At 40.5% G+C, this 25,815-nt stretch overlaps 4 protein-coding genes across 8 annotated transcripts; 2 read left to right on the forward strand and 2 right to left on the reverse strand.

The window, feature by feature from the left end:
* Positions 1-225: 225 nt before the first annotated feature.
* ppm1nb (protein phosphatase, Mg2+/Mn2+ dependent, 1Nb (putative)) lies at positions 226-5,501 on the forward strand. Its single transcript, XM_023270222.3, has 6 exons — positions 226-633; positions 849-1,420; positions 3,253-3,370; positions 3,945-4,059; positions 4,177-4,240; positions 4,340-5,501. The coding sequence occupies exons 1-6, from the start codon at positions 228-230 to the stop codon at positions 4,355-4,357; spliced, it is 1,293 nt and encodes a 430-aa protein (XP_023125990.2). The 5' UTR covers positions 226-227; the 3' UTR covers positions 4,358-5,501.
* A 949-nt stretch (positions 5,502-6,450) lies between these two features.
* On the reverse strand, positions 6,451-9,698 carry kcnk12l (potassium channel, subfamily K, member 12 like). Its single transcript, XM_055016953.1, has 2 exons — positions 7,681-9,698; positions 6,451-7,549 (listed from the first exon to the last, which is right to left on the reverse strand). The coding sequence occupies exons 1-2, from the start codon at positions 8,063-8,065 to the stop codon at positions 6,552-6,554; spliced, it is 1,383 nt and encodes a 460-aa protein (XP_054872928.1). The 5' UTR covers positions 8,066-9,698; the 3' UTR covers positions 6,451-6,551.
* Positions 9,699-10,624: 926 nt separating this feature from the next.
* On the reverse strand, positions 10,625-16,827 carry itpkca (inositol-trisphosphate 3-kinase Ca). 2 transcript variants are annotated; one of them, XM_023270230.3, is made up of 8 exons: positions 16,704-16,827; positions 15,911-16,034; positions 13,675-13,774; positions 13,295-13,508; positions 12,044-12,248; positions 11,748-11,849; positions 11,602-11,673; positions 10,625-11,417 (listed from the first exon to the last, which is right to left on the reverse strand). In XM_023270230.3, exons 2-8 carry the CDS (start codon positions 15,914-15,916, stop codon positions 11,211-11,213), a joined length of 906 nt encoding a protein of 301 aa, XP_023125998.3. In that variant the 5' UTR covers positions 15,917-16,034; positions 16,704-16,827; the 3' UTR covers positions 10,625-11,210. The 2 variants fall into 2 exon arrangements, with proteins under 2 accessions (XP_023125998.3, XP_054872929.1); XM_055016954.1 differs by lacking the exon at positions 16,704-16,827 and having other exon boundaries at positions 15,911-16,051.
* Positions 16,118-25,130, forward strand: ccdc61 (coiled-coil domain containing 61). 4 transcript variants are annotated; one of them, XM_023270224.3, is made up of 13 exons: positions 16,118-16,259; positions 19,307-19,464; positions 19,555-19,637; positions 20,324-20,484; positions 20,611-20,763; positions 20,845-21,052; positions 21,131-21,231; positions 21,345-21,565; positions 21,673-21,751; positions 21,836-22,033; positions 22,114-22,147; positions 23,625-23,691; positions 23,797-25,130. In XM_023270224.3, the coding sequence occupies exons 2-13, from the start codon at positions 19,317-19,319 to the stop codon at positions 23,889-23,891; spliced, it is 1,548 nt and encodes a 515-aa protein (XP_023125992.2). In that variant the 5' UTR covers positions 16,118-16,259; positions 19,307-19,316; the 3' UTR covers positions 23,892-25,130. The 4 variants fall into 4 exon arrangements, with proteins under 4 accessions (XP_023125992.2, XP_023125993.2, XP_023125994.2 ...); XM_023270225.3 differs by having other exon boundaries at positions 21,131-21,213; XM_023270226.3 differs by having other exon boundaries at positions 21,131-21,213; positions 21,348-21,565.
* The last annotated feature ends 685 nt before the right edge of the window (positions 25,131-25,815 follow it).

Consider the following 25,815-nt stretch of genomic DNA (forward strand, 5'->3'; position numbering starts at 1 on the left):
GAGGGAGAGAAGAGAGGAAGGAGATGAGCAGGGAGAGGGGAGTAAGCAGCCAGCACAGAGAACATCCATCAGCTCAGGCAGCCATGCTCTGAGCCCTGGAGCAGCAGGGCTACGCAGACACTGCACAGGCCCAGCATCAGGCCTATCGCTCAGCCCTCTGTCCCAGCCACAAACACCGGGGCAGGGACAAAAGAAGATTCCCCTCGCATCAGCTGCACATCAGAGCCATGAGGACGGCCAGGAAGGGCAGCGTGGAGATGCCTGCGTTCGTGAGGCAGCTGGTGAAAGAAACGGAAAAGAGGGTCAGCTCTTTCTTCAAGGGGGGCCGTGGAGGAGCAGCAGAGGGGGAGCAGCCAGGGAAGGGGGAGAAGGAGGAGGTCATCCCCAGCCCCTACCTGGACCGGCCAGTCCTGGACAAGCTGATGGAGGAAGGCTGCGCTCGATGGGGCCTCACCTACGCCCTGGGAAGCATGCAGGGCTGGAGGGCCAACATGGAGGACTTCCACAACTGTGTGCCACAGCTCGGGGGAGAACTGGCCGACTGGAGCTTCTTCGCTGTGTTCGATGGTCACGCTGGCAGCATGGTGGCTCAGTACTGCTCCCAGCACCTCCTGGGTCACATCCTGGCCACAGGTGAAAGACTGGAAACCGAGAATGCGTAAAAATAATGAATGGAAATGCCGTAGATTTAATATCTTGAAAGGAAACACAGCTTTATCATAATAATGTGCAGCTATGTTTGAGATATTCTGATGCGGAACAGAGACTGGTTTTGTTCTGTGTAATGTTGTGTTTCTATGGCTGCTGCATTAAGGAACACCGCATTCTAACTGTATTTGTGCACACAGGTGGAATGGGACCAGAGGATGACCCAGAAAAAGTGAAAGGAGCCATCATAGAGGGCTTTCTGCAAACAGACAAACACCTGCACTCCGTGGCCCGTCGAGAAGGCTGGGAGAGGGGTGGTACCACCGTGGTGGCCACTCTCATCTCGCCGTATTACATCTACTTCACCAACTGTGGTGACTCCAGGGCCATGCTGTGCCGGTCGGGACAGGTTTGCTTCTCCACTGAGGACCACAAACCCTACAGCCCTCTGGAGAAGGAGCGCATTGAGAGCGCAGGTGGCTCCGTGTCCTTCCAACGGATCAACGGCTCCCTGGCAGTGTCCCGGGCCCTCGGGGACTTCAGCTACAAGGGGGCAGAGAACCGGACGCCCAGCCAGCAGATGGTGTCACCGGAGCCAGAGGTGTGCGTGGTGGAGCGCTCGCCAGCAGACGAGTTCCTGGTGCTAGCCTGCGACGGTGTTTGGGACACCATCAGCAACGAGGAGCTGTGCGCCTTCATCCACAACCGGTTGCGTGTCTGCACTGACCTGAGGGACGTCTGCTCACAAGTCATTGACCTCTGTCTCTATAAGGTCAGAACCTGCTACTACAAGCCAGGACATATTATTATAGGCCCCTTTAAATACAAAGCAATCCAGCGCTTAATGTATTGCTGTCATAGTTCAATAATTTGAATGACAAAATCTTTTTAAGTGATTCTAAATGCAAAACACAATTTCAGTTTCAAACTGAATCACATTAGTGGGCTGTGAATATTATGCCTGATCTAAAGGCGGCCACTGCTTTTAAAAGTGACAGGGAGACAATTAATCAATCACAATCAATCTTTTATGGGCCTTGACTCATGTTGTGGATATTGAGGTTGAAGAGTGCATCAGAATGTTTTGCATGTCCATAAATTTAAATCTCAGTCTGTAATCAAATACTACACTATGAGACTCCCCCTAACCAGCCAGGCTGCAGGCAGTAAAATCAAAACACAAGGTCTTAAGTAAGCTCTGCAATGTGGTGACCCTGAGAGTTCGATATATTGCATATTAAGAAATCACATGCGACAAACTTGACAAAATAAACAGACAAGAAAATTAAGAGAGGATCTGCACCAATTCGATATCACATGATTCACATTTTTTGATGAGCAAGTAACAACCCAAAAAAAGAGTGTGTAAACAGGTAAACTCTAAACCCAATTAAACATAAAGTATTGAACAGATGTTGTGAAAAAGGAGAGGATTTGTCTGTGTTTTATCTATGTTTGCTTGTGTTTTCTGAAACTGCAGTATGATGCACTTTCAGGGTGACTGCGCTCTAGAGCTGACAGGAGCTGCTGAGAGAGGTAGTTTATCACTCAGAATGACCACCTTCACAAACCAGTAGTCACGTGGTACGCTGACAATGTAAAAGCATTGATTATAGCTGTTCTAGACATGTCTGTGTCCCTATGGACAAATCGAATCAGTAAATTGCATCTGTGCCTGTGATGCAGTGCAAAGATGTCGAGCGAAAAAGCAGCAGTATCTTCTGCTGAGGCTTTGGTTCAGTCTCATTAAAACTGTGGCTGCTGTTCATGGTACAATAGTCAAACAGATCACCTTAAAATAGATGCAGGGATGTCAGAACAGGTTACATGGGATTATTCTGGGTTCCTATGAGGACTCATTTTAGCCACTCTCACTATGAGAGTGTCAGATGGTTGAAGACTGCTGTTCATAAGCACAAAACTGCTGATCATAGCATCATTATATATATATAAAAAAAATCATCTCGATTATGAAGAATAATTTGTCGTCTAGTAGCAGCTTTACTTTCCTAGCTGATAGATTAAGGGCAGTGGGTTTTGTTTCACTATATAGTAAATCTGTAAAATAAGTTTTTTACAGTAGAAAAGATTTATTCAGTTATGCTGGATCCATAATCTAACTCGTGCATATCTTCTACTTTAGTAAATATTTCAATGGTGTCAAAGCTTTATAAACTCAACCCAAGAATGAGTGTTTAATGAACCTGAAGGACTATTAAAAAGGCATTTATTTATTTTTATCTATCTTGTATTTCCTTTCTCTTTTTTGTTTTTTGTTTAAAAAAAGGAGACAAGATTATTCTAGGCCACATGTGCACATGCTAGCATCATTGCTGCACTTTGTTTGGCCATCGTGTCACTCCGTTATGTAACAAGGCTTCAGCTTGGATGTGCACAATGACCTCAAAATGTCACAGTTTCTTCCACACTCCATTTACATCCTCCTGCTCCGCTGCATCTGTGTGACACTGGTGTGCAAACCTTGAGGTGAAAATGATCTATTTCTAAAACTGTTCACGCAGGATGAAATAATGTTTCGTCTGTTGACATTTGTAAGGTCAGCCATCGTTACTCACCCACTGCTGACGCCGCTTCACTCCACAGGGCAGCTTAGACAACATCAGCATCATCCTGCTGTGTTTCCCCGGAGCCCCCCAGCTGTCGGCAGAGGCACTGCACCAGGAGGCCGAGCTGGAGGACCTCTTGGAGTCCAAAGTGGCAGGTGTGTGGGTAAAGATGCTGTGCGAGGGACGCTGTGGGCAGGTTACAGTCATATTAGTCATTTGGAGAATTTCTTTTGAAACATCTGTCACTCAATATCTCTCCACTGTCCATTTTAATTATTTTTCTTGTTGTCAATCGTGCATCAATGCTTATTTTAGAATTATCAAAATAGCTAATTACCAATGTGGTATAAAAATCATCCAAACACATCATTATTGACCTTAGAATATTCCTTCATCACCATGAAAGCAGGCTCTCTCCTTTTTCAGTCAAACCAACATACTCTCCCCCTAAGTGGTAAAAACTCATTAGAGCACTAAATGTGTATTGATCCACAGCTAAAAATAGTCCACAACAAGATTACTCTTCACCCCTGTTCGAGCTGCGTTCGCTAAAATCTACTAGGCACAGATTGGAGGCAGGTTACTTAACCCCTTTTCATAATGAAACTACTGTATGTGAGTGACCCATTTTTAAAAATCAGTGTCTTATGGGGATTGATTCTTTAAACTGCATGCAAAACTCCAGCCAGAAACTCACTGTGAAAGTACCTTTCTTCTGATGTCTGACAGAGATTTACAATGAGCTGTGTGCCCGGGGGGAAGAGCCTGACCTGCTGTCCGTCCTCACAGTCCTCGCGTCCACTGCCATCCCTGGGTTACCACCAGGTGGAGGCATACAGAGCAAGTAAGAGACATGAGATTATTTTTTTATTTTTTTTTTTTTTAGGTGTATGTGTGCATTTAAACCACCATCTTCTCCCTATATTAGCAAATAACACCATGTTACTTTTGTGTGCTACAGAAGAAATTGCATCATTTCTGCTTACTACCAACAAAGAGAGACACACAAACCTACGGTACCAAATGTAAGTCCAAACTATTTTTTCCAGTCTAACAAGACATGCTATTTCTCAGACTATGCACAGTAAACTCATCAATTTTTCATACTTCGACTCTCTGTCCAGGGCCTGGGAGGCTCTTGAGAAGCTGGATTTTCTCTCCAAGGATCCACAGAGGGACTGTAATTAATGTGAATATTAATTCTGTTGTCTTCATGTGTGCAATCTGACAAAAAAAAGGGGGTGGGGGGTGGGGGGGGGGAGAGATGATGAACAGACAGTGGTGTTTGTTTACATCATGCTAGCAAGCAGCATCTTGTCATAATAAATACAATGCAAAAATAGATCTAATAAAGCCTGATACTTTATATTTATACAAGAAGGATATTTTGTTAAACTTTACTCAGAGACATTGACCCAGCAACAAACCTCTGCCTCTTATTCAGTGAACATAAAGTACAGATGATAAATTCAAATGACAGCCTGTAAAACTGAACAAACTGTGAAACTGTACATTTTCAATGCATAAAACAAGGTAGTACATGTAGGGTTGTATTTTAAAGTCAATGTTTTAAGAGTAGATGTATTAAAAGAATTTCTAGAAGAATTTATGTTTGCCTTTCATCTCCAGGGAGGAAAAATGTGTTGATGTTAGCCAAAAGCTAGCATCCAGCTAATATATGCAGTCGTTTCAATGAGAACAGTGCTAACAGTTTTGCAGCTCATGGAAATGCACAAATGTCTTTCCCACATTGCTGGAAGTGGCAGGCAAAAAAAACAGAGATTAAATATTCAGTTCTACACAGATCAAGAAAAAATACATTTCACGATCTAGTACAATTAAATTCTTTCTGAAAGCTGTTTGCTTTAAGATTTTTTAAACATGTACACTCACTTAGCTGGACTAATGTTTGACTGTGACAAAAAATTGAAGTAAGTATCCAAAAATTGGCTGAAAGCCAGTAATTCCTAATTAAATTTTACACAAATAAGTTCTACATGTCCACATTTCTTAATTATTTCTATATATTTAACATATTTCTGAACACATTCGTAAATAAAGTGCATGTGAAATGTAGTTTTTCCATCAATTGGATTTGTACTGTGCTGCCTTATTCATGTTTTGTACAGCTGACAAAGCAAACAGCATCAGAACGGGTCAGTTTGTTGATGGATTATTTTATCTGTATCATACTGCATTGTTACATTATTTCAGTTAGTCATTTTCTGTGTATAGACATTACATGATAAGATTGTTTTAAACCTAAATAAAGAACATTTGACTGACGACTTGCAGTATTTTTACCCATAATACCTTGCTACAAGAACTATTTCTCCTCATTGTTTTGAAATTAGTAACACAGAAGACAAATCATTGAGTGTGACTGCCAGACGAAAATGGATGCTTTTGTCTAAGAGGGAAGCTTTTCTCCTCGCACTCAACAACCAAAGCGCTGATGAAAACCTGCCACATACATGCTACAAAATGACGTTTTCTTGCATAGAAAAGGAGCCTAAATCTCTCTCTCGGCACTGCTGATGTGACCCTGTGGCTTTTTGCGAAGCACTTATTGACATAAGGACGTCCTCTACAGGCCATGTTTGATTAGATGTACTCTGTTGAAAACCCTGGATCTCTTTTATGAAGCCTATGAATTTCAATGACGTGCGACGATGGAACAAGATGAGCATCTTGTGCGCAATCAACAAATTAAAATGTCTCTTTCTTGGTGCTTGAGAGCTCCTGCAGAAGCTTAATTCAGATACAAATTACATTTCAAAGGTTATATATATGCAGCTGGTTATCTAAATGGAGACAGTAGATATCATGTCTGTATGTTCACCATTACTGACTACCACCTCACATACAACCATATCTGATGAGGAGCTCAGGGGACATGTGCAGCACTTTTAAATCAGCAGTCCTCTTTAAGTGGTCCTTCACACTTCTTTCATCTGATTGCTTTTGTATGAGTCAATCACTTCAGGACATCAGACCGCTCTTCACAGTCATGTTGAATTTTTTCAGTTGTAATCGTCTTTTTACTCTCCTTTTCCTCATCGAAAAATTGTTATTAGCTGTCCAGAGTCCATCCTGGAAGTCTGATATTATCTGTGCAGACTTCTAATGAACCTGCTCACACTCAATGGATTCTAATTAGAAGAAAATTGTACTGTTCTCCAAATTTGGTTTTGTAATAATCAGAAGAAAAATGATGGATTTTCTTTAAAAAAAAAAAAAAAAAAAAAAAAAAAAAGACTTCCTAAGGAATATTCACAACCTATTCCTATGGAATCTAGAGAATCCAAACACAAGAAGTAAACTGCTATCTTCATGCTATCTGTCCACACTGGTCTCCTGCAGGCGATTGTTCATGATGGCCAAAGCCCCGACGCCACCAGAGAATCCATTCTGATGGCCGTAGCTCTGCCGAGGGCCCTGGTGGGCTGTTTCACTCAGCTGCTTCTGCAGCAGTGCCAGAGACACCTTATTTGAAACCATGAACTCGTTGACAGAGATCATCTCTCCTGACATACGTCGCCCCACGTATACTTCAGCCACTGCATCCGTCTCACTGCCACACACAGACTCCACAGAGGCGCCTGTGTAGCGATGCTTTCCTGCAGGTCGGTGGGATGAGACGGGCTGCACCGCGTTACGTTTTATGCGTTTTGGCCTGAATTGTGCAGGTGGACGTCTCTGCTTTTGATTTTTGCTCTGGAGGCAGGGGCAACACAGGCACCAGCCGGGTGTAGAGCAGGAACACAGCTGATGCTTCTCTGAGCAGACCATCTTACCCAGGATCCAGTTGAGAGTTTGCTTGATGATAATAGAGATGACATTGAAAAGTGAGTAGATACAACATACTCCCATTAAGATGAAAAGGCAGTTTCCGACCCGGTAGGCCTCCTGTGACTCATACTGCTGCCTCTGACTGCTCACCAGGTCCCCGAAGCCAATGGTGCTGAAGGCCACGAAGCAGAAGTAGAGAGAGTCCACATAGCTCCAGTTCTCCATGGAGCTGTACAGAGTGGAGGCACTGCATGCAATCACAATAGATGCAATGCCCAGGATCAGCATCACGTAATAGACTGACGGTTTCCAGCCTTCCAGACTGTCCTCCTCACCAGACGACTCTTCCCTGCTTGACATCACCCCAACACCGGCACACCTCAGACGGCGCTCGTGGCACCAGCGCATGATGTAAGCTAGCATGGTGATGATCCTCTCCAGGAAGAGGTTAAAGAAGAGGATGGTGGCAGCACAGCCAATAAGACCATAGAAGATTAAGAATATTTTTCCTGCTATGGTTGCTGGCGTGGTCATGCCAAAGCCTGGAGAAGAAATACAACAAAATGAAATGGTCAAAGTACACATATGGAGATGGGGCTGCAAAAGCAACACCTGAAGAGGTACCTGTGAAAAAATGCAGTTCTAAAAAAACTTTTTAAGAGTGAAGACTTACCAATAGTGGAGACAACTGTGCCCACAAAGTAGAAAGCTCCAGAGAAGTCCCAGCGTGGCCTCAGCGTGTCCACTCTGATCCCAGCTCCATTAGCCTCCTCATACTGGCGCAGCAGAGTGTGCAGAGCCCCCAGGTTGACCCTGTATCGCCTGGTGAAGTTGTCCAGCTGCTGTTTCCAGAGAAGGCGGGCGCGGAGCTCGAAGGGATGCTCCAAAGCCGAGAAGATGGCGGCACCGCACAGTAAGTAGAGTAAGATGAGGCCGGCCAGCAGGCAGAAACGAGCGTTGTCTTCATTCATGGGTGCTCTGGGGCAGCAGCAGCCTCCTGCAGCCCTCCTCTGAGCCATGAGCACAGCAGCAGCACAGATACACCACTGCAACAACATGCACCACCTCTGCCAGCGCTGCCAAGTCACACACTCACTGTATGTGCATCACCACACAAAATACATCCACCTACAATGTCAAATTTTTGGTTTACATAGACAGCAGTGATACAACTGGCTCTGAAAATGTATAGGACTGAATAATGTATTCTTGGAGGAGGTTGTCGAGGGCTGCTTTGATATTTTAGTAGGAAAATTAGACATGTGAGGAGAATATATTCTGTAACAAAACAAAAAAAGACAAATATTAAAAGCACATTTGACACAGTTTAAATACTATATTATTTTGTTTTGCATTATTTTGTCCCACTTATGAAAAACTTTGACAGAAAACATACCAAGCCTTGGTTAAACTGGTGACAATAAGAAAACACTAAAGAGATATTTCTTCTCATAAGCAATCTCTTACATGCATTTCCATCAAATAAATCAAAGTTTAAAGAACAAAACCATGTCGTACCTGAGCACTGCTGGTTTGCGTGTGCTTATTCCATGGATCTGCTGCACAATGACCAGTAAGAGGAAGCCTCTTGAATTTTTGTGTGTGTGTGTGTGTGTGTGTGTGTGTGTGTGTGCAAACTGAAAGGCTGTCTGATGTTTCATCTGTCACACTGACATCACCATCCCCTCCCCACCCCCTCCTCTTTTGAGCACACCCCGACTGGTGCAGACATCTCTTCATTTTAAAAAGCACTACCCTTCGCTCCTTTAAGCCTTCATCTCGCCTTAATTTAACTTTGCCCAAAAGAGCTACAAATGTTTGCTTTAGATAATTGGTTATTTAGTCACTCAGTTACATCTACCAAGCATGAATGGAGGAATCCACCCTAATTAAGTATGTGAATAATTAAAACTAGTGTTTAAGAGTGGCAAAAATATTGGAGCAATGTGATCAGAAGCTTGCCTGTTCAGCCAAACAAATGTGAGTTTGCCTCCCTCTCCTCACCACCACTGAGAAGGCTTTTTGTTGTTGCTGCAGACTGTGTGGGAGGATTTGTTGAACATGACTATCAGTTTCTCTGTCTGCTCATCCCTTTAATCTTGTCTGGTGCTGCAGGTAAGGGCAGGGGTTCCCTCTGCCTCCCCACTGATGGCTGAATGACAGGTGTGGAGGACAGACACCACATCTGCCGTGTCATGCACACTGACAGAAAAGTAAAGAAGTATTCAATGGCATCGACAGTCACACCTCAGAAGAGAATGAAGACCAAAACCAACAATAAAACTTATGAAACTCTATGTGGCACTGATATCTAAACTATCCAAAACTTTGGCTAGTAGCTTATAATAGATTAATATGACTTCTGCTTACTGATCGTAGATAACAGATCATAATTACCAAGTTCACTGTCTTAGATTAGCATGCCTACATTCGCTATTTTGCTGTGAACACAGTACAAAGTAGAACATTATTAAAGAATCAGAGAAAATTCACATTTTTACTTGTTGATGGCCATACATAAAACCAAACTTCATGGCAATCTAATGTTTGTTTAGTCATTTCAATAAAATGTCAACCTCACTGTGATGCTGGAGGGAAAGTCGGGGGATCAGCAAAGCGACCGGCATTTTTAAAATATAATTTTGGGCCAATCCATTCAAAGTTTTGGAGAGATTTCAGTCTGGATGAAAGCGGGAGACTGACCAACCAGCATTTTCCATTCAATACAAGGTTTTTCCTGCATCGAGACATTTACTGGTACTTCTGGAAAATTAAATAATAATCGAAATGATATGAATTATGAATTTTAAAAAATATTCAAGATTTTTAATTAGTTCTCTTAATCTGGGTTTCATTTAGTTAAGAGTAATAGACATTTTTGTTTATCAAATGGTCAGAAATAACAGATAGATTGCTATCAAATAGGGTAAAATAGGATTAGTTTTATATGGACCAATCATACTTAGTGCCATGTGTAGTAAAACAGAAATAATACTGCACTCGATCAATGCACCAGCCTACCTGAAATATACATATTCTAGTATTTAGCTCTCATATAGAAAAAGAATCCACAACTAATCCTATAAATCACTATGTGCAAAGGTCTTAGTTTGTTAGACCACAAGTAAGCATCACAACCTTTACTGATGGGAACTACTAACATCACAGATAGCTGGATTTAATCAAACTGCCACATAACCCGAAAATTGTTTCCTAAACAGGGGAAAGTAATTCTAAGTCCAATGCATAAATAATTTCACATCGATAATTTACGTCGACAAGCCACGATGGTGACAGAAGGGCTGCAACGAATTTACGAGCGCACAAATTTACAAATATTTACATTGCTAATTAATGTGTCAATTATTTTCACGCTGAATTAATTAGTTACTTGGTTTATTAAATGTCAGAAAATGTCAGAAAATGGCCATTAGTGTTTTCCAAAGCCCAAAATGACACCCTCAAATGTCTTTTGTTGTCCACAACCCAAAGATGTTTAGTTCATTGTCCGAGTAGTAAACTAGAAAATATTCAAGTTTAACAACCAGTGAATCAATTGTCAAAATAGCTGGCAATCAATCTATTTGTTGATGATGAATGAATGAATCAGCTTCAGGTCACTTTTCAAATTTCTCTTCATTATCAAATAATGATAAAGAGGCAAACAGACAAATGAATAAAATGCAGAAAAAAGCAATCCACCTTTTTTTTTTAGCATTATAGTCTTAACACCATTTTAATGACACAATGTGACATTTAAACCGATTATCTCAAGTCATAGGGGACGTCCATATTTTTAGCCTATAATTGGTAGAGCCATGTGTTTCCTGAAATAGTGAGCAGGTCATCTAGAGACAGTCGGGTCAGCCATCTGCTGAGGCTGTGTTTGGCTCTGGCACAGTGCAGGTAAGTCTAATTATCAATAGCACTGGATTCACTGTAGAAGGCCAAAGGATCGTTAATGATCCTTCCACCGGAGTTGTGGGCCTGATTTGGAGATAAAAATTTGTTCTGGAAAGCATTTACTTGCAGTATTTGCTGATAATTTAACCAGTCTTTAAAACATTGTTATTCCTCTGACTGTGACTGCATTTTCCTTCCCTAAATTCTGGCAACATAATCATTTCCAAGTCCATGTGTCGTTCGCTATAAGTGCCGAAGGAACGGTTTAGAGTAAATTTCCACACATGATCAAAAAGGCATTCAGGTCACTGGCAATATGTTGGTTAGTACATCAATAAGGTTGTCCAGACCCCACAGGTAGCCGTCTTCCCGATTCCCCTCTGCCCACGGGGTGCGATGGTCCAAGGTGTGGTGCGGTGGCAAGCTCACTGTTTTTCCAAAGTCAATCATCCAGACTCCTGTTTTGCCAGTCCAGTCATGTACAAAAAGTAAAGAACTGCCCACAACCTGTAGGGACACTGCTGTTAGAAAAACGTTTCTGAGATATTACATGCCAAAGTCTGCCAGCACCTGCAAGAACACATTACAATTGCTGCTGTTTTGAAACAAGATCTGTTTTTTTTCTTGACATTTTCAAAGCCTTATTCAAAACACCTGCTGCATTGTTCAACAAACTGTCACACAAGCTCACCTCATGTGTTTTAAAGAAGTGTGATGACTCCAAGACCTGTCGCAGCTGTTTCAATCGCCTCACATAGCCCCACTGAAGGGAAAGATACCAGATTTAGAGATAAACAAATCGACAAGTGAATGTAGGACAGTGACGGTTACGCTCACCACAATGTGTGTATTGGACTCAACAAAGTTGTCAAGTGCTTCCACCACTTGTTCTCTGCTTTTAGTCCTTTTGAAGTTTGTCTGACATTCTCCATTTGCTTTCTGCACAGGAGAGGCACAGATCACAATACAACATGTGTAGCTACTTATAATCAGGGAACAGACTTAACTATTTATGGCTGCAAAAAACAAACTATTGTTCAAACACTGTCAACCTAACAGTATTTATTCTCTATATATGAAGATTATTCAACAACCTGATGCAACCATGTTTGGTATCTTTGATGAGAACTTACCCTGAATCCCTCAATACGGAACCCCAGACTTGCTGTGGAGCTTAGCGTCTCCCTCCACTGCATGTACCTGGTTTTCAGCACTGCCTGCTGCGCTCTTTCTTGAACTGTCGGGGCCTCTGGATCCACTGCCACCATCTTTTCATACATGTCGTTACGGGGCTGAGGCCGTTCTCGAGCCGTTACAAGCTCCTCCTCAAGGTACGTGCTGTGAAAAACAATGCCTCATTGAGTGCTGCACTATAAAGCGCCCTTTTTGTTAATCTGATATTTGTGAACATGCCGACTTTACGGCTGGATGACCACCCTGGGAGCCACTTAACCACTAAAGTTTAGCTTGTCGCTTCCAGCTTTTTGAAGAAGTCTTTCTTCAGAGTTTATTAATTAACTGCAACATCAAACAGTAGCAGAATCCATGAGTGTCTCCAAAGCGAGAGACTTGTATACGTTTACACACTTGGAACGAGATCACCAGTAAATTTATTACTTATTTATAATAATAAATAATCCCCGACATGGAGACAAGACTGATCAGAATCTAACAGCGGGTCAGGAATGTCATGATATTTTAATTTTACTGTTAGTAAAGCAGTAGTTACATTACCATCACACATGAACAGAATTTTCAGGGTTTAGAAAATCAAAAAATAGACTAACTAAACTAGACGATTAGCTACCTGGACAGTTTGGTAGTCTTGCTGTTAGTTTAGATAAGTTTTTTGTTCAATAGTGCATTATAATACAATTTACGACATTTGATGTACTGTTCAATCCCACATGTATGACAATGATCATGCACATACCATGGCTTTCTCCTTCACAGTGATGGGTTTGTCTGAATGAAACCGTGAGGAACATTAACATAATTGTGACCTATGTCTGACTGAGAGAAATGTTATCAGTTTAACAGAATGATCAAGCCAGCAATGTTTGTCTGAAAAGGGCTTAATCTTTGCACTTTTTAAACTTTATTTTTTTAAGCCACTTTATACTGCATTGTCTTACAGTGTGTCAATACTGTACTATTTCATCCTCATTTCTCACCCCTGTACATATTGTAAATATTATTACTACTGTTCTATTATTATTTTATTTCTATTACTACGTCTATTGCTACATAAGCTGCTGTAACAATGTGAATTTCCCCTGGCGTGAGGAGAAATAAAGGACTTATCTTATCTTTTCTTTCAAATTTGCATTAAAGAAAACCATTTCACTCGCATTTGGCGACAAAACTGCCCCATTAGAATTTACCGGCTGCCCATCTTGCAGTCCATGATGGCAGGTGTGTTGAAATGGGTCAACAGGTTATCCATCATGTTGTAATCCTGCTCGCCGTGCTGCACTACACCGTGGTAGAGTGGAACAAAGGGCCTCAGGGTGTCCTCCATCAGCCTCAGGTAGCATTGTTGCTCCCCCTCACAAAACCTCTTCAGCAGCGTGCCATAATCCCCGACATGAAAGCTTCCTGTTGAGACAGATAACAAAGAGGAGACTAAGAGGGAAGAATGCACAAAACGTGTTAAAAGGACATATATATTTGTTTAATTAAACTGCAGATATTTTCTTTTCCAGAACTACACACAGGGAAGACAAATTAGGCAAAATGAGGCAAAAACCAAACCAAAGCAAACCTGCATGTCCGACCACTTGCAGCCACTGCTGAGGCTTCTTTGGAGTCATAGGAAGAAGAGGTGAAGTCCTACAACTTTTTTGTTTCTTCCATGCAGAGTTCTGTTTAAGAAAACCAGAAAACCTTAGTCACTCATTTTTTGAACATGTGCTCAGTCCAAGTCACACTCTGCCTGTGTGGCTTTTTCCTTTTCAGACCAGCAGCAAGAACCGCAGACTTCAGACTCAGTCACTTGACTTAAGCGAGCGGCGTCTTCATGGAAACCGCTCTCCCCTGAGACTGAGTAAAGACATGTAGAGGTCAGGTTCATCAAACATTTACAGGAAGCACTTATTTTCCACTGAAAACTGTCATTAACCACATAACCAAACAGTGGAAGGCTGAACAAAGTTGAGACAACGTCCACAGAAGAGTGTGTCCTACTTTTAAAAGGTTGCTGAAAATGCAGCAATAACATATCATCATAAATAGATTTCTTGACTGGAGAGAAATGTGTATTATAATATAATATAATTATACTTTATATATAGAAAAAAATAACTTTTAACAGCTATGGACATATATATGAAGATACTGTTATGAAGCAGCTGCAGCTTTTGGAATTTTCCTTTTGACTGCAGATTAAACAACAGAGAAATAATAAAGCTGTGTTAGAGTATTCGATCATTACAAGCTGCCACACAAAAAACTGTTAAAATATTTATGCTTTACTAAGATGTTATTTTGTACTTGAATTTCCCTCATGATCAATAAAGTATCTATCCATCTATCTATCTATCTGACATACAATGCATTTTAACAGACAACCACTCTAAATGTTGACCGATTTTGCAGCAATTCTGACATTTTTGTATTATTGTCATTTAAAGTATATAGACAGTAAAAAAATCTGTCTTTCTTATATGTAAATGAGGAATTTGATTTGTTTGTACATGTTAAATGTTAAAGTGTGTCATTTTTTTTTTTTTTTTTTTTAACAGATTATAAAAGACTGCAGGGATGAAACCTACTTTAAAGGGTTCTGGAAACAAGCTGTACAAACTGCTGAGTAATCCAAGACTGACCAAGAACGTGCAGCCAAAAGAAAGAAACAAAAGCCTGGAAGAACACTGTGAAGACGCAAGTAGGTGGCATCCTGAGCAGAACAACACTGTATTGCCAAGTGTCTCACGAGTAGCCATCTTATGTAATTTAAATTGTAAATACCTTAAAAATGTTAACTACACTTTAAAAAAAAGCACATTTTTAGCATAAAAAAAGCATATTACACCATATATGAGCTCTCGTGTACTTCTACATGCCAAATGATCAGAGTGAGTGACCCTAAAAAATACTGTTTGGCCTAAAATGATTCACTGGAAAAAAAAGAAAAGAAGAATTTTTATTAAGCATTATTTAACCAGGTTAGTCCCATTGAGATCAGAGATCTCCTTTACAAGGGAAACCTGGCCAAGAGGGCAGCAGCATAGTCACATTAAAAAAAACAAACAGTAAATAACAGATAAAATTAACAACTTTAAAACTTTCTCAGATATAACAATCGCGCACAGACACGATAGACTAATGATTTCACCAGAACTTTAAACTCATTCAGTGTAACAAGGGCTTGAATTTGAAGTTGAGATTGTAGTTTATTCCAAGGATTAGGTGCAGAAAACCTGAAGGCTTTCTTGCCCAGCTCAGATCGCACTTTGGGGATGACAAATTGCAGATCATCTATAAATTGGAGATTGTGACTTCCATGTTTCCTTGTTAAACGACAAGACAAATGGGAAGGAACAGTACCCAGAATGGTTCTGTAAATGAACACACACAAATGACTGAGACATCGGGCACTGAAAGATGTTCAGCTAACTTTAATAGGACCACCCCAATGTGAATATTATATATTATAGCTCTCTATAATATCCATCCACTATCTATACACCGTTTAATCCTCATTAGGAGGGCCGGAGCCTATATTACATGAATCGCACACACTTGCACTTTAGCTGACTTTGGTTCCACAATATCTTTACTCCTCGTTATGTATGTCTTCTTCTATTGTATGGAACATATTCTATTATGTCTGGTTGCTATTGGGGAACAGTCCTTTTGCATTTGACTGCACATAGTGTATGCACACGTAACAAATACAATTCTAAATATAGAAATGTTATGCAAGTGAAGTTTTGAATTCAGGATTTTTACATATAGTGGAGCTTATCACATTGTTATATAGAGTATGAGCTACTTGCCAGCATGCTGTGGGGCTCCTACAGCGGTGAGGGCAGTGTCGGCTCGGTACCTGTGGAGGGCAGCGACACGCCTGAGAGGCATCGATCCTCCGTCAGATTTTGGCCGAGGAAGAGGCAGCAGCAGCTGAGCAAAGTGGAGAAGAAGAATTTAACGGTTCCCGGTTGTTGAACCGCTCCAGTCTCCACGGTGCCGCCGGTGGTTTGCAGTTTGTTTGGAACTTGAGCGCAGCGCCAGTCGGTCGGCTAGCTGCTTCCTCTCCACCGGCTAGCTAACTCACCGCGATGTTTTCCCAACGAGCAGCTATGTGTTGACGGCTTAGCACGTCCAGGAGCAGTTCTGCAACCAAAGGTAACGTTAACCGGGGTTTGTTTTGTGTTTTTCCCCCCGAAACTGAAAACTGCAGCGTGGGTCTAATACGGGAAACTCGACTAGTTAGCTGCCAGCTAATAGAACTAACTCGTAACGATAGTGTCCGTGCTAACCAACCTCAGCTAACGGTGGTCAACCAACAGACCGAGGATGTTTACTGTCGCTAGCTGACCTCTGCATAGAGAACTACAAGATAAACACAGCGTTATATTGCATAAGCCCGCAATTATCAGCTTCAATAGTCGATAGCCCAAAGGTATTGTTGGAAATTAGCTAAACAAACGTTTCCCCTCCGTCTGTTAACGTTTCAGTGAAGAATGAGGTTAACACAGATTTCATGTCAGTCTCTGTAGGGAGAAAGTGAAGTCAAGCGCGAAATCTAACAGCAGAGTAAAGCAGCTAAATAAACCGTTCATAACTCACCTCCTCGTTAACTGCGAACTTGAGACCTTTGCTAAGTTCCTGATATTTGATATGAACCATCAAGCAGAACTTTTTTCAATAAAAATGATGACACCTTTTGAAATGGACTCCGCTCTCTGCCGCCCCTCTCGGTTTGTTTGGGTAACAGCAGGCTGTGTGGAGCAGAAAGACTCAGTAACTGTAATATCACACATTTAATATGACCGTTAAAACAAATGACACGCATCGTTTTATATAATAGCTAATAGGTTATAGTGCATTATGTCTTTACAAGTTATGATTAGGAGTGACCAGTATATTTTTTAAGACCGATATCTTAAAGAATTTCAGTAAATTAAGGAGACCCATAGCCAATACTTGGAACCAATATTTATTACTAGTTTTGAAAAATGATGAATATCATATTCAATAATCGGCCAAACTGATAATTGGTCTACTTAATAGGTATAATACAAAAAACATAATCTTACGCATTAACCCTGTAAAACCCACTGTTGCAGAAATACATGTTTTATTTTTTTTATATATATTTTTTAAATATATATATATAATTTTCTCTCTCTCTCTATATTTATTTATTTTATATTTATATATATATATATATATATATATATATATATATACACGCAGTGGATATAAAAAGTCTACACACCCCTGTTCAAATGCCAGGTTTTTGTGACATAAAATTATACCTAGTTAAATAATTTCACAACTTTTTCCACCTTTAATATGACCTATAACCTGTACAACGCAACTGAAAAACAAACTGAAACCTTTAAAGGGGAAAAAATAAAAATAAAAAACTTAAACTAGCCTGGTTGCATAAATATGCACACCCTTAAACTACTACTTTGTTGCAGCACCTTTGGCTTTTATTACAGCACTCAGTCTTTTTGGAGAGGAGTTTATCAGCATGGCACATCTTGATGTGGCAATATTTGCCCCCTCTTCTTTGCAAAACCGCTCCAAATCTGTAGGTGTGATGTTCTTTTGGTGATGAGCAGTGTTGTTTTTATGCCAAATATACCTTTTGGAATTATGGCCAAAAAGTTCAACTTTGGTTTCATCGGACAATAACACATTTTCCCACATGCGTTTGGGAGATTTCAAATGTGTTTTTGCAAAATGAAGCTGGGCTTGGATGTTTTTCTTCGTAAGATAAGGCTTCCGTCTTGCCACCCTACCCCATAGTCCAGACATATGAAGAAGACGGGAGATTGTTGTCACATGTACTACACAGCCACTACTTGCCAGAAATTCCTGCAGCTGCTTCAATGTTGCTGTCGGCCTCTTGGCAGCCTCCCTGACCAGTTCACTTCTCGTCTTATCATCAATTTTGGACGGACGTCCTGTTCTCGGTAATGTTACTGTTGTGCCATATTTTCTCCACTTGATGATGACTGTCTTCACTGTGTTCCATGTTATATTTAATTCCTTGGAAATTCTTTTGTACCCTTCACCTGACTGATATCTTTAAACAAAGAGATCCCTCTGATGCTTTGGAAGCTCTCTGTGGACGATGGCTTGTGCTGGAAGATGTGGCTACAAAAATGTCAGGAACAGCCTACTAGACCAGCTGAACTTTATTTGGGGTTAATCAGAGGCACTTTAAATGGTGACAGGTGTGTGTTGACTCCAATTTAACATGAGATTGAATGTAGTTGGTTAAATCTGAACACAGTGACATCCCCAGTTATAAGAGGGTGTACACGCTTATGCAACCTCATTATCTCAGTTGTTTATTTTTACTTCACCTCCCTGAAAGGTTTCAGTTTGTTTTTCAGTTGCGTTGTACAGGTTATAGGTCACATTAAAGGTGGAAAAAGTTGTGAAATTATTTATCTTGGTGTCATTTTTTTACGTCACAAAAACCTGGCATTTGAACAGGGGTGTGTAGACTTTTTATAGCCACTGTATATAGTTATATATTTAAATGTACAAAAAAGTGCCTTTTTGGCAAATTTTTACAATTTTTTTCAATATTTAGATAGAAAAAAGTTTAAATTTTTTTCTATATTTAAATAGAATAGAAAAAATATTTAATAATAGAAAAAACAAAGTAGGAAAAATTATATATATATACATATATATACACATATATGTATATATATACATGTATGTGTGTGTGTGTGTATATATATATGTATATATATGTATATATATATATAGCTATTTTTTTCTATATTTGGGTCTTACAGGGTTTAAGTGAATAGAGAGCTGCAAAATCAGTTTAAATGAAATACATCTATAACATAATATATTTTATGCACAAATGCACAACCTATTTTGCAGGCTTGCTTTAATGTATGCTTGTATTTATTATGACTAATAATGAACATTATTAGTAGCAGTATTACCACCTCTGATTAGATTTTTGTGTCTTTTAAGGCAGGAACCCATTAGAAAACACACGAAAGCAAGAACGTCTGTATAGATTATGGTTGTCTCCATAAAAATAATATAGTGAATTCAGCTGATTGAACAGCAGATACAAAAGCTCATAAATCACCTACAAAAAAATCCCATGCTGTTTTTAAAATGAAAGAGTTGGTTGATTCCTGTTGCCCTTCGTTTATATGATTTATTTATCTTCTCCAACACAGACTCAGAGGGATGGAAGAAGGCTCCGGGGTGATGGAAGATATTGTATTTCGAGGAGTGGAATTTTCTGTGAAGATAGAGGTGGACAACGGTTTGCTGATAGTCGAAATTGCCGACTCGATGACAGCAGATCAGTGGAGGGGAGAATTTGATCCAGCATGTAAGGGGCACATGTTTGGTATGCCTGAAACGTTGTCTCACGCACAAATAGTTTCTGTCACTCTGTTTAATTCTTTTTTCTTTATTTCAGACATTGAGGATCTCACTCGCAAAACTGGCAACTTCAAGCAGTTTCCTATTTTCTGTAGCATGTTGGAATCGGCTGTTAGAAAGGTATGTCTGAAGGTGCACCCGGACACAAGGCAGAGAAAAAATTAGGAGGACAAATGTATACAAAGTCAATAGAATGATTTGAAGAGACAGATTTGCTTGAGGCGGTCTCAGCTGAGGAAGAGACTCAGTGATTCGAGTTCAGTGTTTCCACTCAAGCGAAAAATGTCCAGTTATTCTGAGCTGTCTTATTCCACTTCTCTTTCTAATTAATGCACAGGGACAAGGGCCAAAAGGAGAGCGAAACAGGAAGAGTAATTGGAATTTTGGTGCATTTAAAATCGTCTCAACTGAATCCTCATATACAAGCATGCAAAGTGAACCCATACATGGACATTGTGTGTCTGTTCTGGCAGACATCAGTACTGTCTATGAAGCAGGTTTGGGACTAAAACAAGAATAAAAGTGCACCACAAGATTTACTTAAAGCTCCCAAAAATTGTGCAAAAACAGTGACACATCTAGATAGATAGATAGACAGACAGACAGACAGACAGACAGACAGATAGATATCGTGTTGGATGCAGAAATACGCAATTGTTGGCGTTTTTGCTGTACATCATAAGGGTTACACATACATGAAGACGAAGTAAATACAAAATCAGGGGGTCTCCATCATGAGAACATTTCTATCCAGGGAATCTTTTTATATTGTGATATTGCATAATTAACTAAAGCTCTCTCTGCAGACGAGTGATTCTGTTACACTTGATCTCTTGACCTACGCCGACCTGGAGCTGCTGCGTAACAGAAAAGCAGGAGTGGTCAGTCGTCCTCGCGCCAATCAGCAGTCCTCGGCTCTCACTGCCAAAAGATATTTAATCCTCATATACACTGTGGAGTTTGACAGGTTTGTGTCTTTGTGCTGCAGACGTCATATATTGTCATTGTTTTTTAGCATTTGGCCACAGATTTTGTGTCTGAGCTTTCCACTTGTGTCTGTAAACGGTGTCTTGATTTGCTGACTGTTTTGTAGGATACACTACCCTCTACCTCTACCCTATGTGGGGAAGCCTGACCCAGCTGCACTGCAGAAGGAGATCAGAGCTCTCAGGGCTGAGCTCAGTACTCTCACCACACATGGAACGAACAAAGCTGCAGATCTGGAAATACAGCGGCTACGAGCAGAGTGGGTTTAATTTAATCTCTCTCAGCATTACCAATGTGAAGGGATGCGGGACGTCTTTTGATGTCTTTTACCGTTTTCAAGGCTGGCTCTGGTGAAGCAGGAGAAGGAGGCCATGGCGAAGGTTTTGGAGCAGCTCCAGATGAGTGGAAGTGGTGCCGCACCTGGGCGAGAGGACTGGAGGATCAGAGATGTGGTGAAGACGCTGGAGGAGCAGCTGGTCAAGGAGAGGGCCAAGAGTCAACGCTCAACTAGCAAGAGATGCCAGGAGCAGCGACTCCTAATGGAACAGGTGAAACTGCTGCGGAAAAGATTCCTGCGATTTCTTTTGTTACTCAGCGTGTAACCTTGAACCTTTTTTCCTGTGTAGCTGGAGGAGCTGAGATCATCAGAGTGTGCTCTCCGTGTTCGTGTCAAGAGTCTCACCAGTGAACTGGCGTTACTACGGAGAGGGTTAGACATTCTAAGCATGTACTATCTTTACTTTCTCTCTTTTATCCATTCACATGCAATAATTGTGGACTAAACGTTTGCACTCTGGATCTTATGTACCCGCTGAGCACAAACACTTTGTGCCTCTGCAGCAGAGTGACTCCTGTGTCCGCTCACATCAGCTCTCGAGTCGACGGGGAAATCTATCGCTCTCTTTCACGGGAGAGGAGGTCACCCTACGGCACACTGAGGGCTCGGTCAGGATCTAGAGAACGGACAGAGGACCGAGGACAAAGGTTGATGGAGAGGGGAAGAAGAGCAGACTCCTCCGGACCACATGCTCGCATACCCAGACCTTCACCTTCTCCCACTGGTACCAGCTCTGTCCATGATGAAGATCTAAAAGCTGTTTTTTGAAAACTTCCAGTTATCAATCACAATGATGAAATTAAGTGAACAGATTTTATTACTGTCTTACAGGGTCACGGGTGCCTCGCTTTGACCCAACTGCTTACATCCAGGACAGACAGCGCAGACAGAAGGAGGCAGATCTCAAGAAGTTGGTTTCTGTTTTTTTTTATTTGACAGTACTTAATGCCGCAGCTGCTTGGATCAACAGATTCTAACTTGTTTTGTTTGGCAGACAGAGGAAGGTGCGGAGGGACATGCTGACGTCACCCATTGTCCCTGAGAGAGGCCGTTCACGTTCCAGAGATGCCTATCCTCAGGTGGCCCGCTCTGGCAGCAGAGGCAGGAGTTTGTCTGTGGAGCGCAGAGTTAGCAGGAATTCCTCTGAAAGCTCTTTAGTAGACATGGATGACATGGCCAAAACCCTGTGCAGGTGATGGGATTACCTTGAATAGGTATTGTGAAGTCTCTGTTGTTGCTGCTGCTTTAAATGTCTATTTTCTGTGTTTACAGAGGAAGAAAACTAATTTACAATGGACCAAATGTGGTGAGTAGTACATGTAGCTGCTGCACTGTATATTGCTTCTCTCATTTTTTTTTCCACATTTGAAGATTATGGTTTGACTTTGATTTTCCTTTCTTTTGTCCACTAAATCTGACGAAAAGTCTAAATCTGACAACGTGCTTGTGTCTCAGTTTCTTGTTTGCAACCTCAACCTCAAGCCCATTTGTTCCTTCTTCGTGTGATGTAAAGTTTCATAGACAGGCTACAATTATACAGTTTTAATGTTGTCAAAAAAAGATAACTTACTGAGTCATCGGGGTACATTGAATGGTGGAGCTGGAGTTGGCAGAAATCTGTAAAAGATTCAAAAATAAAGAGGGAAAAAAAACACAAAACTAGTCACTACAACACGTTAAGATATTACTGGAAAATTAACAGCTTGTCTGTCCCAGAGAAGAACAGCAAGCTTAGAATGTAGTAGGCGCAGCTCCAGTTTGCAGATATTTAAACATGTTTCATTGTGCTTGCTGTTCTTTTAGAAACACTACCGTTCAAAAGTTTGGGGTCACCCAGACAATTTTTAGGTTTTCCATAAAACTCACACTTTTATTCATGTGCTAACATAATTGCACAAGGGTTTTCTAATCATCAATTAGCCTTTCAACACCATTAGCTAACACAATGTAGCATTAGAACACAGGAGTGATGGTTGCTGGAAATGTTCCTCTGTACCCCTATGGAGATATTCCATTAAAAATCAGCCGTTTCCAGCTAGAATAGTCATTTACTACATTATCAATATTTACATTGTATCTCTGATTAATGTTATCTTCATTGGATAAAACTGCTTTTCTTTCGAAAATAAGGACATTTCTAAGTGACCCCAAACTTTTGAACGGTAGTGTAAGTCCATCTTCCTATTTTTTTTTTTTGTTGCTTTGCAGTGTAGGCATTTGTTGAAGTGAGGGAATAGCATGTTTCCGTGTAGAATATTCTGCCTTTGAATCAGGCTTTCCAACATGTAACATGACGTTAATTCACATCTGCATTTATAACAGCCAATTGGAACGTCACCCTCTCTCTGGTGAGACTTATTGGCCAACGTCATTTTCTAAACTCTTAAAACGGAGCCAAGAAGAAGTGCAGAAGTTAAATTTTTACTCAGTCCACTGGAATTACAATATACTGAAATAGTGATTTGCAATTTTTGCTCAATGACACCAAAATAATACTGCCTTCCACTACTTTAATACACATTGGATAGAAGTGAGTATTTAAGGCAGCAGGATAATATTCAGTGCACATGTTTATCATAATGAATAAAAGTTAACTCAGTGCAACCTTGTGGCTCATTACTCATTTTCAGTAAGTTTTTGAACAACTATGGAGCTCTATGGCATAGTGGAATACACTTTTATACGTATTTTTTACTTTGTTGTGTTTTTTTTCATGGAATATGTTGAAAATAAAAAACACAGAATATTGCTACCTTTATCCTTTTACATTTCTGTCTGTCTAGTCTAGAGGAGGCCTTTTGACCAGAAAGCCATTATGCAGTACTCCAACACACAGAATCAAAGACAAAGGTAATTCATGAATGTCCTTTACATTTTTTGTGCGATAAAATAATTAGAAAAGAAAATCTTACCACTAGCCAACATCATATTTTCATTTCATGTCACAAACCCCAGAAAGCTCCTTGGATACAGGTGCTGAGCTGTCAGAGATTGATGCCAGGCTGCAGGCGCTTCAGGAATACATGAGGGACTTGGATACCGGACACTAACCAGCTGCTGAAGCCACATCTGGAAATGTTACCCGACAACTGCACAGCGCTGAACTCAGGACATCAGATCTGAGGAACACATCTCGAGTGAAACATGAGTGACGGTTTACCGAACTGCGTGTTCATGGAAGAGATTAAAACTTCCAGGACTTCAGGAAACTACAGCCATCACTGTGAAGGTCGTTGGACTACTTGTGGATTAGAACTATTACTTTTTTAAGATTCCACATTTATGATAATTAACTTAAAATATAATTGTGTTTGAATATATTCTTTTTATATTTTAATACGTCTCAGCAAACTGGTGCATACAGATCAATGAAATTTGGCAGTCAATGTTTTACTTTCATTCCTAAAATGCTTATTGAGGTGTTTTTTCATTTAAAAAAAAAATAATAATCTTTTAGACCATGTGATCAGTCTCAAGTCCATTCATGATCACAAAAAACACATTCCAGTGTCGGGTTACATTTTCTACAATGGAAACCAAGTTTGTGATTCCACAGTTATTTTTTTGGTCTTTAATGCCCCCAGCTCCCATTGTGACATTTTGCAAAAACGTCCACGGGTACAAATTTTATTGTGCAATCCACACTCCTTAACCAAAGACTGTAAAACTTGTGATGGACTGTTGTTTCTTCTGCCCAGTGCATGCTGGGATACACTCCAGCTCTGACTGCATGCATATAACCATGAGCTGGTGGTTTAATGTCACTCCTGCCAGATCTTCGTTTTCCATCTTTGTGTTTAATGTTCTCTTTCCTGCTTGACTTTGAACTGAACGTTAGCAGTGAATCTTAAGCATTGTAGCCGATACCATTGCACAATCTTTGATAGCTGACCCACGTTAGCATTTTCTACTCTAAAAACATAATGTCCTTGAGAGGAAATCCCAAACAGATTCAATATTCTTGGAGGGAGGGAACAATAGTTCTCATCAAAAACAATAGTTTTTAACAGATTGTCAATATATTTGTTTACACAAATCCATACCACTGTCATGATGACCATGCATGCAAGTGTATGGAACTCTGGCTTTTGTGATAGTGAAGCGGCCAAATTTTTTATGATACTTTTCATTTTATTGTTTTGTTACGAGAACAGTGCACAACTAAAAGTTACATAGCAGCTAATTTACATCTCTTGTCCCAGGGTTGTGCGTGCGCTCAGACTGTTACTAGAATTTTTCCTGTCTAATGCCTTTTTTACCATCCAAATATATAATTTATTAGAAATACATCCTTGTTGTGAAGTCATTTTTTTGGTACAGTTTTGTGCATTTCTTTGCATTGGTGTCAGTGGATGCAGAGCCTGAGGGAAACCTTGAGGATGTTCCAGCACTGCAGCTGGCTGGGTTTCTTTAATTAACAAATACATTTGTTGGGCGTAGAGTCTTCCTCTTAGGGAAACCCACACAGTATATGAACAGCTGCTGTGTTCCTATAGGGATCCTCAGGAGGGAAATGCAAACACCTTATGTTGGTTTATGCCTTCAAGAAAGGAAGTGCAGCACACACTGACCAACACCTAAACTGTAGAAAACTACATATATTTGCATTTAAGCTTGATTTACACAGAAGACATAAGATTTCAGATGATGATATTCTAACTCTTGCTGACAACTGGTCATAAAGTCAATGACCTGATATGGGGGGAGGCAGGTAAAGAGTTCTGGAGCTAACACAGAAAGCCCAGTTAGCCTTTGGTCTAAATGTAGGTATTAAGAGGTGCTGATGTAATGACCTGAGTGAGAGACATGAGTGCAACATGTCTGACCAATAAGCAGAGTCCATTCAAGCATATAAAAACTAGTCAGTCCTAAACTGAACAGGTAGCCAGTGTATAGATATTAGAATGGGTAAAACATACAAGTACACATCAGTCAGGACCTAGTTGCAGCATTTAGGACCAAGGAAGGTATTAT

The sequence above is a fragment of the Amphiprion ocellaris genome, chromosome 14 (assembly GCF_022539595.1).
Source record: "Amphiprion ocellaris isolate individual 3 ecotype Okinawa chromosome 14, ASM2253959v1, whole genome shotgun sequence".
Taxonomy (NCBI): Eukaryota; Metazoa; Chordata; class Actinopteri; family Pomacentridae; genus Amphiprion; species Amphiprion ocellaris.

Coding starts and splice junctions, on each gene's coding strand:
- ppm1nb (XM_023270222.3), top strand. CDS start 228: ATGAGGACGGCCAGGAAGGGCAGCGTGGAGATGCCTGCGTTCGTGAGG. Junction 634..848: donor GGGTCACATCCTGGCCACAG/GTGAAAGACTGG, acceptor TTGTGCACACAG/GTGGAATGGGACCAGAGGAT. Junction 1,421..3,252: donor TTGACCTCTGTCTCTATAAG/GTCAGAACCTGC, acceptor TTCACTCCACAG/GGCAGCTTAGACAACATCAG.
- kcnk12l (XM_055016953.1), bottom strand. CDS start 8,065: ATGTTGTTGCAGTGGTGTATCTGTGCTGCTGCTGTGCTCATGGCTCAG. Junction 7,550..7,680: donor CACAGTTGTCTCCACTATTG/GTAAGTCTTCAC, acceptor TTTCTTCTCCAG/GCTTTGGCATGACCACGCCA.
- ccdc61 (XM_023270224.3), top strand. CDS start 19,317: ATGGAAGAAGGCTCCGGGGTGATGGAAGATATTGTATTTCGAGGAGTG. Junction 20,485..20,610: donor TACACTGTGGAGTTTGACAG/GTTTGTGTCTTT, acceptor ACTGTTTTGTAG/GATACACTACCCTCTACCTC. Junction 21,566..21,672: donor ACCTTCACCTTCTCCCACTG/GTACCAGCTCTG, acceptor ACTGTCTTACAG/GGTCACGGGTGCCTCGCTTT.
- itpkca (XM_023270230.3), bottom strand. Junction 13,509..13,674: donor GCAAGTGGTCGGACATGCAG/GTTTGCTTTGGT, acceptor CTGTCTCAACAG/GAAGCTTTCATGTCGGGGAT. Junction 11,418..11,601: donor ACTTCTTTAAAACACATGAG/GTGAGCTTGTGT, acceptor GTGTCCCTACAG/GTTGTGGGCAGTTCTTTACT.